Source organism: Narcine bancroftii, chromosome 2 (genome assembly GCF_036971445.1).
Source record: "Narcine bancroftii isolate sNarBan1 chromosome 2, sNarBan1.hap1, whole genome shotgun sequence".
Classification (NCBI taxonomy): domain Eukaryota; kingdom Metazoa; phylum Chordata; class Chondrichthyes; order Torpediniformes; family Narcinidae; genus Narcine; species Narcine bancroftii.
The window spans coordinates 94,810,378-94,827,843 of NC_091470.1; the positions used below are offsets into that span (position 1 = coordinate 94,810,378).

Sequence of the window (17,466 nt, forward strand, 5' to 3'; positions counted from 1 at the left end):
TGTACTCTGTCTAGGCCTTTCAACAATAGAAATGTCTCAACAAGGATCCCGTTCCCCCCCACCATCCTTCTGTACTCCAACGAGTACCGTCCAAAAGCCGATAAATGTTCCTCATATGCTAGCACTCTCATTTCATTTACTTCCTGAAGAGGCTATGTTACCTGTTGAGTTCCTTCAGCTCTACAATCTCGGTATGGGCAAAATTTCCTGTTTAACTCCTGCTACAAGGATGGCAAACAATTCTGGGTCAAAACATTGTTGGGAAGTCCTTCCTCGCTCTCAGCACAGACAGTGTGCGTGCCCATGACTTCAGATGTTTTCTTCACAGGCGATTCTGTTCTCAGCTTGTCGCTTCACTTGACAAAATTTAGGCCACATTCCATCCTGTGACATCCAGCCTGTCCCCATTAACCTCCCCGTTTCCTACAATCTCCAACTGTGGATATTTATCTATCATTTTAAATTTTATTGCTATTGTTTGGTAGTGCAGAAATAAAATAAAATGCAGCGACAGGCCCTTCAGCAGCTCGTTGCCTCATCCAAATCATGGTAAACGTTTGCAGTGATATCCCTCTGTCCCCTGAATCCTCGTGTCTATGTCAAAGCCTCTGAAATGCTACGATTGTATCTGCTTCCACACGACTCCTGTCAACCCATTTCAAGCACCTACTGCTCTCTGGGTAAAATATTTGCCCTGCACATCTCTCTTGAACTTCCTTTCCCTCACCTGAAATGCATGTACAAGCCACAGTGCTGGAAGGATTCAGCAGGTCAATTCCATGGATGCTACTTGATCTGTTGGGTTCCTCCAGCACTTTTGTGTATTGCTCTGGTAAACCTCTTCTGTACCCCATCCAAAGCCTCCACATCGCTCCTATTGTGGGACTTCCAGAATGGGACATTGTATTTCAAGGGCAACCTATCCAAAGTTTTGTACAGCTGCTGAGCCCGATGATGCCAAGCAAACACCACTTCTTCACCATCCTAATTGTGTGGCCACTTTCAAGGAATTATGGACCTGGACCTTCAGATTCCTCTGCATACCAATACATTTTAGAGCCCTACCATAAATGGTACACAGTAAAACCACCGCCTATGGGGATTGGCAGATGCCGGATAACTGTATTTTCCGGTTGCTTAAGACTTACTCCAGCAATACCTAATACCTGCATTAAGAATAAACGGTTTAAAAGACAAAAATATCCTTACACTGGACAAACTTCACTTGCATGAATGTATAAACTTTAAAGCATTTTACTTTATTTTCAGTCACATTCTTTGAAAACATTTTTCAAACATTTGTCGTTGCACCTGCAGATTCCTCACCCTCCATGGAGCCGGCCAAAAAATGAACAATAACAGATAATTAACACCCCCCCCCCCCCCCATGTTTACTGATAAGGCCTCTGACAGGAGCGACTCTTACTAAACAGGGATAAGGAGACACTTTAAGAGAGTCACCCCAACCCCAGCTCTTCATCCATTGCTGTTTCACACAACTTTATTCAAACAGCTGCTATGAGCAAAACCCAACCAAGGCCTCCACTGGCTGAATATTTGCTCCCATCTTCACTAGGTTTCTATGTTACTTCAGAGAACATTTACTTTTACAAGTTTAAATTTAGGTAATTTTTTTTACCCCTTATTTTATTCTTAATTATTTTAATTTTTTAAATTTAATTTGTTGATTTTTTTTTGCCGGTTGCTTGAAGCTTCTGGTTTCTTGAATTCCAGATACTAGGCATTTTACTGTACATCACTTTGCATGAGGGCAGAAATAAGATATATTCTGGTGATAGCATTCAGCAGAATAGATACACTACTCTGTAACAAGCATCGAGAGTCCTGAAGGCTGTGTTGCCTATCTGGTGCCCCGGTTCGGGACATCTCATCTGACCTGCAGAGAAATGTGAAGTGGGAGGCTAAAGATCCAGTTATTATGGTCTATGTTGGTGTCAATGACACAGGGAGAACAAGAGGCTCTGATGAGGGAATTTGAGCAGCAAGGGATCAAATTAAAAAGCAGAATCAAAGAAATGTCATAATCTCTGGATTGCGGCCTGGGCCGTGTGCGTATGGGCACAAAGCCGATAAAATAGGGAGTTCAAGGTTCAAGTTTGTTTTTATCATCATGAATTCATACTTTAAAATGTAAAACACAATGCTGGAGAAACTCAGCCGGTTAAACATTGTCCTTTATGTAGCTGCAAGCCTAAACAGGCTCTCCCTCCACTCTTTTCCCTCACATTAAAATTGCAACATACATGAATATATTTAACTTCTGCCTGCCGGAAGGGAGACAGGGTCATAAATAGTGTCACTGATGCCCCTTCAGTACAAGAGAAAGGGAAGAATTATTCTTTCAGAGTGTCTGTGGATTCTCCTCCAGCCTCCAGCCAGCTGCACAGACTCCTGTTCCATACATCAGCAATTGGAGCTCAGATCCAAAGCTCTGACACCATCAGGAAGCCTTTGGCACCCGAGACCTTTCGGGAGCCCTTCTTGCCCTCAGCATCCTATTGAATCTTGGCTCCAGTACCTGGTTCCCATGAACTAGTGCCCAGCAGCCCACACGGGTCCCCCGACCGCAAATCGCCAACAGCCCGCAACCAGAATCAGAATTTATTGTTACAAGCAAGACACGAAGTTCGTGTGCCTGTGTGGGTCCTTCAGATGCCAAGCCTCTCATTGGCCTACTGCCCAGATCACCGTCCTGTCGAGTCATCTCCTCTGTTCCTCCTTCTGCGATCCTTTGTTGCCACTGCCCAGCGCAGGCGCCACCAACATGTTTCGTGATCCTAGCAGAGAAGATGGTAGAGCAGCAACAGTAGGAAGTTTGGAGTATTGTGAGCAGTTTTGGTCTCCTCATTGCAGAAAGGATGTGCTGACATTGAAGAGAGTCCAAAGGAGGATCACAAGGTTGATTCTGGGAATGAAATGGTATCATATGAGGAATGTCTGACAGCTCCTGACCTGCACTAGTCGAAATTTAGGAGAATGAAGGGGGATCTCATTGAAACATTTTGAATGTTGAAAAGCATGGACAGAGTAGAAGTAGAAAGGTTGTTTCCCATGGTGGGAGAGTCCAGGACAAGAGGGCACAACTTCAGATTGAAAGACATCCACTTAGTCTGGAGATGCACAAAAAATACACAGAAATGCTGGAAGATCTCAGCCGGTCTTGCAGCATCCACAGGAGGTAAAGATACATTACCGACGATTTGGGTCTGAGCCCTTCTTCCACAGAGATGCTGGAGGAACTCAGCCAGTCTTGCAGTGTCCACAGGAGGTGAAGATATATTACTGACGTTTCAGGCCTGAGCCCTTCTAAGTATAAGCAAAGACCACAAAAGTAATTAATCTTCACTGGCTGTTCCCCTCACATTTCTGTGTGTTTTATGACAATTACAGTATCTGTGGTGAATGTTTTTTTTTTATCCCTTACCCCATTATATTTAAGTACCTGGGGATTTTCAGTTTTTCTTCAGTTTTCAGTTGACCTCACGGTATTTGTGTACTTTTTGTATTTGCATAATTTATATAACTTTATTCTCAGTTGTATTGGGGTATGGGAAGGGCAGGGGAGGGAGGGGAAAAACCGACTCTATGTATGTATGTTAAACACAAGTGTTGAAAGAAAATGTATTGTTCCCTGAATCAATGAGTCTGAAAATCAAAAATATTTTTAAAATTGAACAATTTAAACTATGGCATCTCATTTCTACGACGTTCCAGAGATTTTTAGCTGTCTAATTTTAACAATTTTTTTAATGTGTTCCTGTTTCTCAAAATACCATAGTGAATTTGTTTTGTTGATCTTGCTCTTGCAGATGCCTTCTCAATCATCTACACATCTTAAACAGACACCTGTAGCAGCCCACAGACGCGAAACAGCCCACAAAATGGCTGATGAAGGCGGCAACTGCGTGGATCCGGGGGGGGGGGGGGGGGGGTCAGACTGACTGTTGTCCCAGGTGACCTTCTGCATTGCAGGAAGACAGCGAGTTGTGGCAGTAATGCCAACCAATCCCAGGCCGGTGTTCCGATGATGTGGGGCCCTGACATCAGCACCTGGACCCCACATAAACACAACGGCCAGTGCAATAAACCAGTTTCATTTGGTGTGTGTGTTGTTCTCCACGTTCGTGTAGAATGAACGCTACATTGGTGACCCTGGCATGTCCAACTGGTAGTTAGACCCAAAGATAATGGATCAAGTGGCACCAATGACCATCCACATGGTCTTTCTCAGGCTTCCGTTTTGGGTGTCACAGCCACACATGTGGTTCAAGCAGGATGAGGCTCAGTTCCAGCTTCAACATATCGCCACCAAAAATACCCGCTACTTCTATGTCATGAGTTCGATCAGGACACAGTGGCAAGGGTCATAGATTTCCTACAGCAGCCTCTGGATCAAGGCAAATGTGCAGCTCTCAAAGAGCTGTTAACCGCACTTTCCGGCTCTCCTGGCACAAGTGCCTGCCCATGGATGGATTGGGGGGCAGGGCCCTCCCTGTCTGCCTTAATAAGTGAAATGCTCACTTTGACTGAGGGTCACAAGCTTTGCCTGTTCTTTGAGCAAATCTTTCTGGAGCAACTACCCAAGGATATCTGACTCTTGCTCACAGACAAGGACTTCAGTGACCTCCCCCCACCAACCCAGAGGTTCATGGCCCAGGCGGACATTCTCTGGAGAGTAAAGAGGGATACCAGTGCCGTCATAGACCAGATTGGCAAGCTCCATGCATAGCTGACTGCTAAGCCAAGACCAGTGGAGAGGCAAGTTGTTACCCCAGGCCAATTTTGCTACTATCATCAGTGATGGGGTGCAGAGGACTATCAATGCCGCCCAGCCTGTGAGTTTCCAGGAAATGCCATGGCCAACCGTCAATGATGGGGGAAGCAGTTGGTCCAGATGATAGCCTCCTCTACATTTCTGGTCCTGTCCCTCTCAGGCATCGACACCCGCAACAGCAACTAGGGCTCAGCACTGAGGGCAGCAAACAGCTCCTCCATCCAAACTTTTGGTACTCGCACCACCTCCCTCTGGTTTGGCAACAGCAGGTTTACATGGACCTTCATCCTCGCAGCAGTGGCGTAACTGCTCCTGGGGGCCGACTTCCTTCGTGCCCACTGTCTGCTTGTCGGTCTCAAGGGACGGCACTACATCTCGGGAAAGCCAAACTACCCACCCCCCACCTTGACTCTATAACGCTTTCTGACAATGAGTTTGTCCACAACCTGGCAGAGTTCCCCTCAATTGTGGCGCCAGTTCTTCGCAGCTGAGCCAAAGCATAGAGTAAGGAACCACATTCTGACCAAGGGCTCCAAGCCAGGGCACACCAGCTCCCTCCAGAAAAGCTCAGCCTAGTGAAAGAGGAGCTCAAGAAAATGGAAGAGCTGGGGATTATGCGGCACTCTGACAGTCCTTGGGCCTCCCCCCTCTACATGGTGCCAAAAACAGTGGTGTGGTGGGGGGGGGGAAGGTGGAGGGCCAAGGACTGTCTGCATTCCTCCAGTATTTCTGAATGTTTTTTACTACAATCACAGTGTCTTCAGACTTTTGTGTTCAGTCTGTATAACATGGAAGGTGTGGTGGAACATGGTACTGCGGCCATGTCTTCACTGGGCTGGGCAGGCTGGCCTCCCAATAAGATCCCCTTTTAAAGGTCAAGAGCCCTAGTATCCTCCCTCATACCTCCCTTGGACTTGAGCCAGCAGCATGTAGAGGCATGTCTGGGTTTCTGATCAATAAAGCCTTTGACTATGTGCTTCATGTCTGTGAGTGGTCATTGATCACGCCATAATTTATTGATCAGAAATTTAAAATGCCATGAACAAGGCAATCTGACTGGAGAAGCTGGAGATTGATACAAAGTAATCTGAGGCCTCCGTAAGTTTGATATATGGCTACACAGTTTGAAGGCCTACCTGAGGCTCCACGAAATCATAGCTGTTGGTGATTGGTATTACCTGCTCTTCCCAGTGGTGGGCCACTGAGTGTACAAATTAATTCACAACTGCACTGGATATGAAGAGGCAATGGCCCTACTCCGACAGCAGTGCAGAGCATCAAGGAACACGATGTACGCATGCTTCCAGCTTGGCTCCAGATGCCTGGGTCCGGGTGAATCGGTTGACGATTTCACGAGAGCCATGCGGGAGCTGGGACGAGACTGCGGATGGCGGGACATGACTGAGGCAACCTACCTTGAGGAAGTCATCCGCGATGGGCTAGTCGCTGGATTCCACTCCCATCAAATGTGGGAACAACTCTTGGAGAAAGGAGATTGGTCCCTACAGAAAGTGAAGCAGATGGACCAAGTGATGGAGACTGCTTAAACGAACACAGAGGCCTACTCAGTGGGCCACGCAGCCACCAGGTGGGGAGAATGAGCGGTGCCGTCTTGGGACTCAGGGTCCAACTGCCACTGCCACTGCCGACCACCTGAGGTGCAACTACTGTGGCCAAAGCAAACACCACCGAAAGTACTGCCCTGCCCATAGCGCAACCTACTCAAACTGCCAGAGGAAAAGACACTATGCCCCTCTCTTGCAGTGCCACGTGCGGACCACGACCCACATCGCCATGTTGGGTCAACTCACTTCCATCGTCATTTCTGGTTGCTGAGAACCAAACTTCCGGGCCAAGCATGCGATGACACGGAGGGACGTCACATCTGGCTTCACTTCTGGACTCCACCACCTGCAATTTATGGGCAGCCATCTTCACAATCTCCCAGGTAGCTATCTTGGCGGCAGTGACCCCAATGACATAGCAGCAGCAATTTGGACAATGAGCTGGCATTGGCTTCCATTCTGCTGGAACAGAGTGGATGACACCAACTGGGACCATCGATGATGGACATCAAGGTAAACAGTCACACCACTAGCTGCCTGTTCAACACAGATTGCACCGAGAGCTTCATACATTTGGGTATGGCCAAATGTTATTCCCTGACCATGACCCCAGCCAAGTGCAAGGTAGCACTAGCCTCTAAATCCCTCCCCACTGGTTTTCATTCAAAAAAAGGGGTGAATGTAGTGGAATGCAGTACTGCGGACATGTCCGGCCATGTCCTCACTGGGCTGGGCAGGCTGGCCCGCCTTCTGTACCGGTAGCCCCTCCCCATAAGATCCCCTAATAAAGACTGAGAGCCCTAGTCTCCGCCCTCATACCTGCCTTGGACGTGAGCCAGCAGCATGTAGAGGCATGTCTGGGTCTTCTGATCAATAAAGCCTTTGACTACTTGCTTTGTGTCTGCTAGTGATCATTAATCGCGCCACATAAGGTCCAAGCACTGAACTCCATGGTGCACTACAGGTCACAGACTTCCAATCACAAAACTAACCCTCCACCATCACTCTCAGTGTCCTATTACTAAAACAAATGGATCTAGCTTGCTAACATGCCGCAGAGAGACTTGGACAGATGAAATGCAATGTTGGGAAGTGTACGGTCATGCACTTTGGCACAAGAAACAGATGGGCAGACTATTATTTAGATGGAAATATAATTCAAAATTTGGAAGTGCAAAGGTTAATCTCCAGGTTGAGTTGGTGGTGAAGAAATCAAATGCAATGTTGACATTCATTTCTAGAGAGATAGCATACAAAAAGCAGGGATGCAACATTGAGACTCTATAGGGTGCTGGTGAGACCTCACTTGTGTAGTTTTGGGTGCCGTATTTGAGAAAGGATGTGCTAGCACTGGAGAGGGTTCAGAGAAGATTTACTAGAGAATGATACCTGGGATGAAAGGGTTAGTATATGAGGAATATTTGGCATCTCTTGGACTGTACTTGGAGTACAGAAAGACGAGGGAGAACCGCATAAGGCCCTTTCATAGTGAAAATTAGCAATCTGTTAAGACAGGTCTCCTCTGCCTTTAAGATGCTCCACTTACCTGCATAAAAGGTCCAAAGGTGGATTGGTGGGCCCAACTAGCTCCAGGTTCCCTCCACCGAGGGTGCTATCGTCAAAGATGGAGCAAAGTCGCTCCACCTCCTGCGTAAAAGGATTGCCACTGAAAGTGGCTCTAAACAGGAAAGTAAGATGATTAACATCACACTAACAACCCAGTCGCCCCACGGCGCTGTCACAAAGCGGCCAATGGAGCTGTCAGGCTGCGCTTGCTCACTGTGCCATACACCCTCATGTTGCCCGCTCTCTCATACCACCTGCTCCTGGCAGGGCTGTCAGGCAGTAGGGCAACAGGGCTGTTGGAATGGAGCGAGGAGATGGTATTGATGTGGGGTGGATAGAGGGGAAATGAGGCAAGAGGAAAGGGGAATGGAAGAGAGAGGGAATGGGTAGGGAGGGAGAGGAAGGGTGGTGGGGCTATCAGGCAGTGGGGCAGGGAGCTCAGGCAGTGGGCCGAGGAGGCTGTCAGGCAGGGGGGCAAGAGGGCTGTCAGACAGAGGGGTGGTGGGGCTGTCAGGCAATGGGGCTGTCAGGCAATGGGGCAGGGGCTCAGGCAGTGGGGCAGGGGCTCAGACAGCGAGGCGGGGCTGTCAGGTGATGGGGCAGGGGGCTGTAAGGCAGTGGGGTGAGGGGACTGTCAGGCAGTGGGGTGAGGGGGCTGTCAGGTAGCAGGGAGGGGAGCTGTCAGATAACAGGGTGGGGGAGATGTCAGGCAGCGAGAAAGGGGTCTGTCAGGCAGCGAGCTGAGGGTCTCAGGCAGTGGGCCAGGCAGGCTGTCAGGCAGGGAGCCTGTCAGGCAGTGGGGTGGTGGGGCTGTGAGGCAGCAAGGCGGGGCTCACGCAGCGAGGTGAGGGGCTGTCAGGCGGCGGGGCAGGGGGTGTCTGCCAGCGAGGTGGAGGGCTCAGGCAGTGGGCTGTCAGGCAGCAGGGTGGGGAGCTCAGGCACAGGCTAAGGGGATTGTCAGGCAGCGGGGCGGTGGGGATCAGGCACGGGGTGGGAGTGCTGTAGGGCTGTCGTAGGGCAGCCGCTGCTGTGCTACATATCCCACCCCCTTTTTGTCCTGCAAAGTCAGTGCTCTGCTCTGGGCTACATAAAAGGACTGCACAATCCGCCTTTTCCATCCTCTGCATAAATGGTAAATATATCTTTTTTTAAAATCTTGACCAGGTGATAATGAGGTTTTTGTGCATAAAAACCCTTATAGAGACACTTCAAATGCTGAAAGGCGTGGACAGGGTAGATGTGATGAAGTTGTTTCCCATGGTAGGGGAGTCAGCAAGAGGCCATAATTTCAGGATAAAAGGGTGCAATTTTTTTTTAAATGGAGGAATTTCTTTAGCCAGAGGGTCGTGAGTCTGTGGAACTGTTGCCATAGGCAGCAGTGGAAGCGATGTCATTGAGTGTATTTAAAACAGAAATTGACAGGTATTTGATTCATCAGGGCATCAAGGGAGTGGGGCTGTGATAAGGATCAGCTCATGGCCTACTTCTGCTTGTGATCTTGTGAGTTGCTTTTCTTTAAACTTAATTCCACTCAATCAAATTTCAATGTGATTTATATATAGTTCTTTTTATCATCTTGCACACAGCTAATATGGAAAATGAAAATTTAAACAAGTAAATTGCTTGAACACAATAAAATTAATTTACGCACTAATTGCTTAATATGCTGCTTTGACTCTCTTTGGAATTGGATACCACTGCCTCGTGGATGCAGTGTGCCAGGTAGGCAAGGTTCCGACTGTTCACATTGCTGATGTTGGTCTGTGCACTGGGCGACAGGTAAATATGCATCTTTTTCATCAAGTAATTAACCTGGTATCCTGTTAAAATTACAAATATTTTAGTGTACAGGTATATGAAAAATTTCCTCACAACCAATTAGAATCACTGCAACAATGTAGATTTTGTAGAATATCCATCCAATTTTTTGACCACAGCCACTGGTCTAAATCAGATGCCATCTCACTGACTCTACACAAAGCCCTGGAACACCTGGATAGCAAAGATGCATACAGCAGGATGCTCTTTGTCAACTACAGTTCGGCATTCAAAATCATCATCCCCTGTTCAGCAAGCTCCAAGATCTGGGACACAACACCCAACTGTGTAATTGGATCCTTGATTTCATTACCTCCAGACCCCAGCCAGTAAGGATTGGTAAGGACATCTCTTCCACAAACTCCATCAGTATCATAGTACCACAGGGCTGCGTTGTAACCCCATTGCTCTACTCACTTTAGATCTATAACTGTGTGGCTCGGTACGACAACACCATTTACAAATTCACTAATGATCCCACAGCAGTAGATTGTTTATGAAGGGACGATGGGTCAGTATATCGGAGGGTGATTGAAAACTTGGTTGAATGGTGCATCAACAACAACCTTGCACTCAAGGTCACCAAAATCAAGGAGCTGATTGTAGACTTTAGGAAGGGAATATCAGTGATCATTGGGAATCACAAGTGGAGAAGGTGAGCACATTTAAATTCCTGGGAGTCACGATCTCAGAAGACCTTTCCTGGACCCACATACTAATGTTCTTGTGAAGAGTGCACGTTAGCACCTCCACTTCCTCAGGAGTTTGCTGAATTCAGTATTACATCGGAAACGTTGGCAAACTTCTACACGTGTAGTGGACAAGAGTGCGAACTGGCTGCATAACAGCTTGGTATGGGGGCACCAATAATTCTGAGCAGAAAGCCTTGCAAAACTCCCACCATCAAGAAAATCTACAGGCCACGCTGCCGTCGGAGAGCAGCAGCCATCATCAAGGAGCTACAGCACCCTGGACACGCTCTGTTCTCACTACTACCCTCAGGAAAGAGGTAAAGGTGCCATAAAATTTGCACCACCAGGTTCAGGATCAATTGCTACCAGACTCCTCGACAACAGTGTTAGACACTCATTTAAGATGTCTTATTTTGTACATTATTTATTATAAATTTTTATTATTTCTGTATTTGCAGTTTGTTTTCATTTCTCTCTTTTGTAAACGTATATTTTTCTTGAGTGCAGTTACACTACCAATACATGGTCATCCTGTCTGACCCACAGGAATGTACAGGTATGTGATGTCACACTCCCACAATGACCCATGATGATCAGAGTGAGCAAATGGTCAGTTTTAATGTTTTACTGAATGGAAAGAGCATTGTCTGGACAATGAACGTACGACTTAGAGGTTTCAGCGAGCAGAGGCTGAGGACGAGCTTGATCCCAATTGCAGCACTATCGATCAATCACATTAGACAGAGAGTTGGGATGAATCACCTTAAGACATCAACACATCTCACATGTTGCTGCCCGGTTCTGAGTCAGGTACTGAGGGAGAAGTTTGGGCATAACAGCCTTTATAGGGATTTCCAGGAGGGAGGAGTCACAGGTTCAGGTTCAGGGGACAGGACAGTTTATACAATACATACATATTCTGGTTGCACAACGTGCACCTCTTCTTTTGAAACAAAGTCCAGCAGGGAGAAGTGGGTCAATATTCATTACAGGTTCAGCCTGTCCGGTGGTCTTGTCTGTCACTGCAACCGTCATAAGGTTTGCTGTAGGTCAGCTCCTGGTTCCTGGGAAGTGTCTTACGTGACAGGCTGTGCCTCCGGTGGCTGGGGGGGGGGGGGGTTAATAGGACTGTGGGGTTGTTCAGTCTGGGGTTAGGGGGCTGTGCTGGCTGGCCGGGTGGGGTTACTATGAGGGGATGTTGATTAGTTGGTTGAGGGGTCCCCTGTATGCACCAGGTCTCAGATGGAAACCGTAACCTGCTGCCCATCCTGGTACTCCACGTAAGAGTATTGGGGGTTTGCATGAAGGTGGTGGACCTTCTCAACCAGAGGGTCAGTCTTGTGCCATCTGATATGCCTCCAGACAAGTAAGTGCCTGGGGCCATTAGCCAGGACGGCAGAGTGGTTCCTGACGCCGACTTCCTGGGGAAGGATAAGAGCCTTTCATGCGGTGTCGCATTAGTAGCAGTACAGAGGAGGGACCTGGTGGCATGGAGCACCTCAGAGAGGACATCTTTCCCCCGAGAGATGGACAGGCCTTTCGACCTGAGGGCTAGGAGGATTGCCTTCCTTTCTATCTGGTGTTCTCCCTTTCTAACTGGCATTCCCCCAGGGGTTATAACCTGTGGTCCTGCTCATGGCTATGCCCCTTGGCCAGCAGGTACTGGCGCAGTTCCTCACTCATAATGAGGATTTCCGGTCACTATAGATGCAGCAGGGGTATCTAAACAAAGTGAATATGCTACGTAGTGCCTTTATGACTGTGGCCGTGGTCACGTCTGGGCATAAATGGCAAAAGGGAAGTAGGAGTATTTATTGATGATATTTAGGAAGTATACATTCCTGTTGGTGGAAGGGAGGGGGCCCTTGAAGTCCATACTCAGATGCTCAAAAGGGCGGGTGGCTTTGATCAGGTGGGTTTTGTCTGGCTGATAGAATTGGGGTTTACACTTGGCACAGACTGGGCAGATTCGGGTCAGCTCCCTGATATCTTCAACCGAGTAAGGGAGATACGGGCTCTAACAAAGTGGTAGAGGTTGTTGTGGAGGACTTGGAGGCGGTTCAACTGTGCGTTGGTGCATGTCTCCCGGGACAGGACATTGGGAGGCTTGTTGAGCTTCCCAGGCCAATGCAAGATCTCGTAGTTGTAGGTAGATAGCTCAATTCTTCACCTCAGGATCTTGTTGTTCTTAATTTTTCTCCGCTGTTAGTTATTGAATATAAAAGCAACTGCTCATTGGTCAGTCAGCAGGGTGAACGGTTTGCTGGCCAGGCAGTGCCTCCCATGTCACACATCTTCCACTATGGCCTAGGCCTCCTTCTCAATGGCTGAGTGCCGAAGTTCAGGAAAAGAAAGCCAATGACCTGCCTGCTTGGTTGTGCGTAGCAGCCAGGGCAATGTCAGACACATCACTCTCCACCTGGAAGGTGATGGATTCACTCACAGCATGCTCACCCTTGGTGTGTGTGAATGCCACTTGGGACACTGCCAACAGGGGAAAAATGGTAGATTTCACCATGGGGTGGGATTTGTCCGTGTAATTGGGGACTCACTGGGCGTAATACGAAAAGAAGTCCAAGCACCTTTTCAGAGCTTTGAGGGTATGAGGCAATGGGAGTTCCAAAAAGGGGCACATGTGGTCAGGGTCAGGCCCAATGACGCCATTCTCCACTGCGCAACCAAGGGTGGCCTGCCGTGAAATGCTGAACATGCACTTCTTTTGGTTATATATTAGGTTGAGGCTATTGGCCGTCTGGAGAAATTTCTGCAGGTTAGCGTCATGATCCTGCTGGTCATGGCTACAGATGGTCACATTGTCCAAGAAAGAAAATGTGGCCTTTAGCCCGTAGTCATCCACTATCTGGTTTATCTCCGTCTGGAAGACAAAGTCCCCATTGGTGACCCCGAGGGGACCTGAAGGAAATGGTAGAGGCAGCAGTCTGCCTCGAAGGCAGTGTATGGGCTGTCCTCTGGGCAGATCGGGAGTTGGTTGTACGTCGACAAGGTCAATGGTTGAGAAGACCCAGAATTGGGTGATCTCATTTACCATGTCAGTGATGCAGGGGAGTGGGTAGGCATCCAACAGGGTGAAACGGTTTATGGTCTGGTTGTAGTCGATGACCATGCCGTCTGCTCTTAACAACCACCACCATTGCCTGCTCTTGGTGGTGACCAGGTTGCAGTCAGGGTTGAGGTAATCGAACAGGGCTGATGGTGGGACTCAGAGGATAGAAAGACCGCAGGTTGTGTTCGAAGGGGGGAATCGGGTAGATTAAAAATTGGTAGTTGCAGACCATGGTTGTGGGAGGGTGGGGTTTGCAGGCTGTCAAACTGCATTTGGATGCTCTTGAGTTAGCACTAGAAGTCCAGTCCCAGTATGACTGGTGCACAGAGCTATGGCATGATGAGGAACAAAGTTCTTGTACTCCATGCCTTGCACAGTCAGTGTCACGGGGCAGTTGATGTGGGCTGCCCTGATCTAGGGTAATCAAGGCCAAGTCACTGCCTGAGTCGCTGGTGTAGAGTTGGTTCGGGGGCACCCTCCAAGATGGCTCCCCCATGCCGTGAACGCAGTGCTGATTCTTGCTGCCAGAATTGATGCCGGAAGTGGTGCCATCCTGGTTTGATGCCCCCATGGTCCCGCCAAGCCATTTCCTGTGACAGGAAGTGACACCAGAGGTGAAGCTGGAAGTAGCATAGTCTAAAATGGCAGTGGCTGCCAGATGCACGCAGTGTTGTTGGAAAAGGGTTGGGACCAATATACCTTCCTGTTGTGTCCTTTCTTCCCGCAGGCAGAGCATATTGTGTTTCGGGCTGGGCAGCTCTTTCAGGGGTATTTTGCATAGAAGTAACACTTTGGGAGCTCAATGGAGGAAGCAGTCCCAAGATGGTGGTGCCCGAGCTCCCCACATGGTGGCCACATTTCACGAGAAGACCTCTACGTTCAGCTGTGCTGTCTTGAATGCTTTAGCCACCTTGTCTACTTCTTACAGGCTTCGATCAGCCTTTTCCAAGAGTCTCTGTCTGATGTGATCAGACTTGAATCCAACCACGCATGCATCGTGTATCAGTCATTTTAAGTGGGCAGCAGCAGAGACTTCTCTGCAGTTGCAACCTCGCTCCAGCTCCCACAGGATCCGCATGTACTCATCCACCTACTCACCAGGCACTTGTCTATGACTGCCCAAAAGGAACATGGTGTAGATGACATTCATCAGGGTCCGATATTGTTTCTGCAGGTACTCCATTGTGGCTGAGTAAGTAGTGCAGTGCCTTATTATCTGGAAAACGCAATGGCTGACCTGAGCAAAGAGTAGATCTCACTTGTCTTCCTCACCTTGCATGTCATTGAGTCTCATGAAAGCATTGAGACAGTGCAGCCATTGATTGAATTTGACTGAGGCCTCCAGATCTTTATGGTCGGTGTCCGATTTACCTTGTCCATGGCCAAAAATTAAGATGATTAAATTGTAGCACTATCAATCAACCACATTTTTCTTTTTTCTTTTTTTTTCTTTGGCTTGGCTTCACGGACAAAGATTTATGGAGGGGTATGTCCACGTCTGCTGCAGGCTCGTTGGTGACTGACAAGTCCGATGAGGGACAGGCAGGCACGGTTGCAGCAGTTGCAAGGGAAAATTGGTTGGTTGGGGTTGGGTGTTGGGTTTTTTCTCCTTTGTCTTTTGTCAGTGAGGTGGGCTCTGCGGTCTTCTTCAAAGGAGGTTGCTGCTCGCCGAACTGTGAGGCGCCAAGATGCATGGTTGGAGGTGATATCAGCCTACTGGCGGTGGTCGATGTGGCAGGCACCAAGAGATTTCTTTAAGCAGTCCTTGTACCTCTTCTTTGGTGCACCTCTGTCTCGGTGGCCAGTGGAGAGCTTGCCATAAAACACGATTTTGGGAAGGCGATGGTCCTCCATTCTGGAGACGTGACCCACCCAGCGCAGTTGGGTCTTCAGCAGCCTGGATTCGATGCTTGCGGTCTCTGCCAGCTCGAGTACTTCGATGTTGGTGATGAAGTCATTCCAATGAATGTTGAGGATGGAGTAGAGGCAGCGCTGATGGAAGCATTCTAGGAGCCGTAGGTGATGCCGGTAGAGGACCCATGATTCGGAGCCGAACAGGAGCGTGGGTATGACAACGGCTCTGTACACGCTGATCTTTGTTTGTTTCTTCAGGTGGTTGTTTTTCCAGACTCTTTTGTGTAGTCTTCCAAAGGCGCTATTTGCCTTGGCGAGTCTGTTGTCTATCTCTTTGTCGATCCTTGCATCAGATGAAATGGTGCAGCCGAGGTAGGTAAACTGGTTGACCGTTTTGAGTTCTGTGTGCCTGATGGAGATGTGGGGGGGCTGGTGGCCATGGTGGGGAGCTGGCTGATGGAGGACCTCAGTTTTCTTCAGGCTGACTTCCAGGCCAAACATTTTGGCAGTTTCCGCAAAACAGGACGTCATACGCTGGACAGATGGCTCTGAATGGGCAACTAAAGCGGCATCATCTGCAAAGAGTAGTTCACGGACAAGTTGCTCTTGTGTCTTGGTGTGAGCTTGCAGGCGCCTCAGATTGAAGAGACTGCCATCCATGCGGTACTGTGATTAGTAGGCTTTAATCACCTTAAGAGATCAACACATCTCACATGTTGCTGGCCCGGTTCCAAGGCAGATACTGAGGGAGGAGTTTGGGGAACAACCTTTATAGGGATTCCCGGGAGGGAAGAGTCACAGGTTCAGGGGGATGGCCAGCTGATACAAAACATACATACAGTGGTAGCACTACATCAGTAAGGTAAGATTTTTGAATTTAAATTAGGAAGAGTTCGTAGAGAGAGCAGCTCTGATTGCAGGATGTGGGAAATCTGGGACAGCACTATTGTCCTGAAGACTATACCTGTAAGAGCTGCAGCTCCTGGGAGACCGAGTTAGGAAATTAGAACTTGTACTGGATAAACTCTGGATAATTCGGGAGGCAGATGCAGTGATAAAGAGGAGCTTCAGGAAGGCAATCACCCCTAAAAGTCAAAAGACAGGTAACTATGTGACTGTTAGGAGAGGGAAAGGGATAGCCATTAGTGCAGAGAACCCCTGTGGCTGTTCCCATCAACAAAAAATATACTGCTTAGATACTGTTGGGGATGGGGGAACAACAATCTACCAGGAACAAGCCATGGTGGTCACGTCTCAGGTGCAGAGGCTGTTCCCTTGGCTCAGGAGGGAAGGGGAGGCGGGGATAAGAGGACAGCGATGGTAATTGGGGACTCATTGGTTAGGAGAGCAGAGAGGAGGTTTTGCGAACGAGATCGAGGCTCCTGGATACTACATTACCTCCCAGGTGCCATGGCCAGGGACATCTCTGATCAAGTTTACAGCATTTTGGAGGGGGAGCAGCCAAATGAGGTGGTCCACATGGGGACTAATGACATCGATAAGAGTAGGGATGAGATCCTGAAGAAGGAATATAGGGAGTTAGGAAAGAAGGACCTCAAGGGTGGTAATCTCGGGATTTCTGCCATAGCTATACACCAGAGAGGGTAGGAATAGGAAGTTGTGGCAGATGAATGCGTGTCTGAAATGTTGGTGCCGGGGCAGGGGTTCAAATTTGTGGATCATTGGGATCTCTTCTGGGGAAGGCCTAACCTGATGAGCTGCACCTGAACTGAATAGGGACCAATATCCTGGCAAGCAGGTTTGCTGGAGCTGTTGGGAATTATTTAAACTAGTTGGCAGTGGGGTAGGAATGAGACTGTGAGTTTAGAGATTAGGGCAGAAGGTTAAAAGCATGATGGCATGTGCTCTGAGTTGGTCAGGAAGGACAGGCAGGGGCCAGTTAGAGGGGTTGAAATGTATCTATTTAAATGCTAGGAGTATTAGGAATACAGGGGAGGAACTTAGAGCATGGATCAGTTTGTGGAACTATGACATTGTGACCATTACAAAAACTTGGCTGGAGGAAGGGCAAGATTGGCTGATTCAGGTACCAGGAGGGGAGGGAGTAGCATTACTGGTCAGGGATAATATCACGGCTATGGAAAAGGAAGA

The 17,466-nt window shown here is 48.4% G+C and overlaps 1 protein-coding gene and 1 long non-coding RNA gene across 5 annotated transcripts in view; both read right to left on the minus strand.

Moving 5' to 3' along the window:
• Nucleotides 1–1,409: 1,409 nt before the first annotated feature.
• Nucleotides 1,410–8,021, minus strand: LOC138752414 (uncharacterized). Its single transcript, XR_011350623.1, has 3 exons — nt 7,907–8,021; nt 3,215–3,327; nt 1,410–2,926 (listed from the first exon to the last, which is right to left on the minus strand). It is a non-coding gene; the product is annotated as an uncharacterized lncRNA (long non-coding RNA).
• A 1,451-nt stretch (nt 8,022–9,472) lies between these two features.
• Nucleotides 9,473–17,466, minus strand: part of LOC138753911 (aspartate aminotransferase, cytoplasmic-like) — a 61,033-nt gene continuing 53,039 nt past the window's right edge. For 3 of the 4 annotated variants that reach the window (XM_069917461.1, XM_069917460.1, XM_069917464.1), the window contains one exon: nt 9,473–9,746. In XM_069917461.1, coding sequence (XP_069773562.1) covers nt 9,577–9,746 — 170 coding nt within the window. In that variant the 3' untranslated portion in view covers nt 9,473–9,576. Of the gene's footprint in view, nt 9,747–16,318; nt 16,440–17,466 lie in introns of all 4 variants that reach the window. The other variant, XM_069917463.1, reaches the window with a different exon arrangement.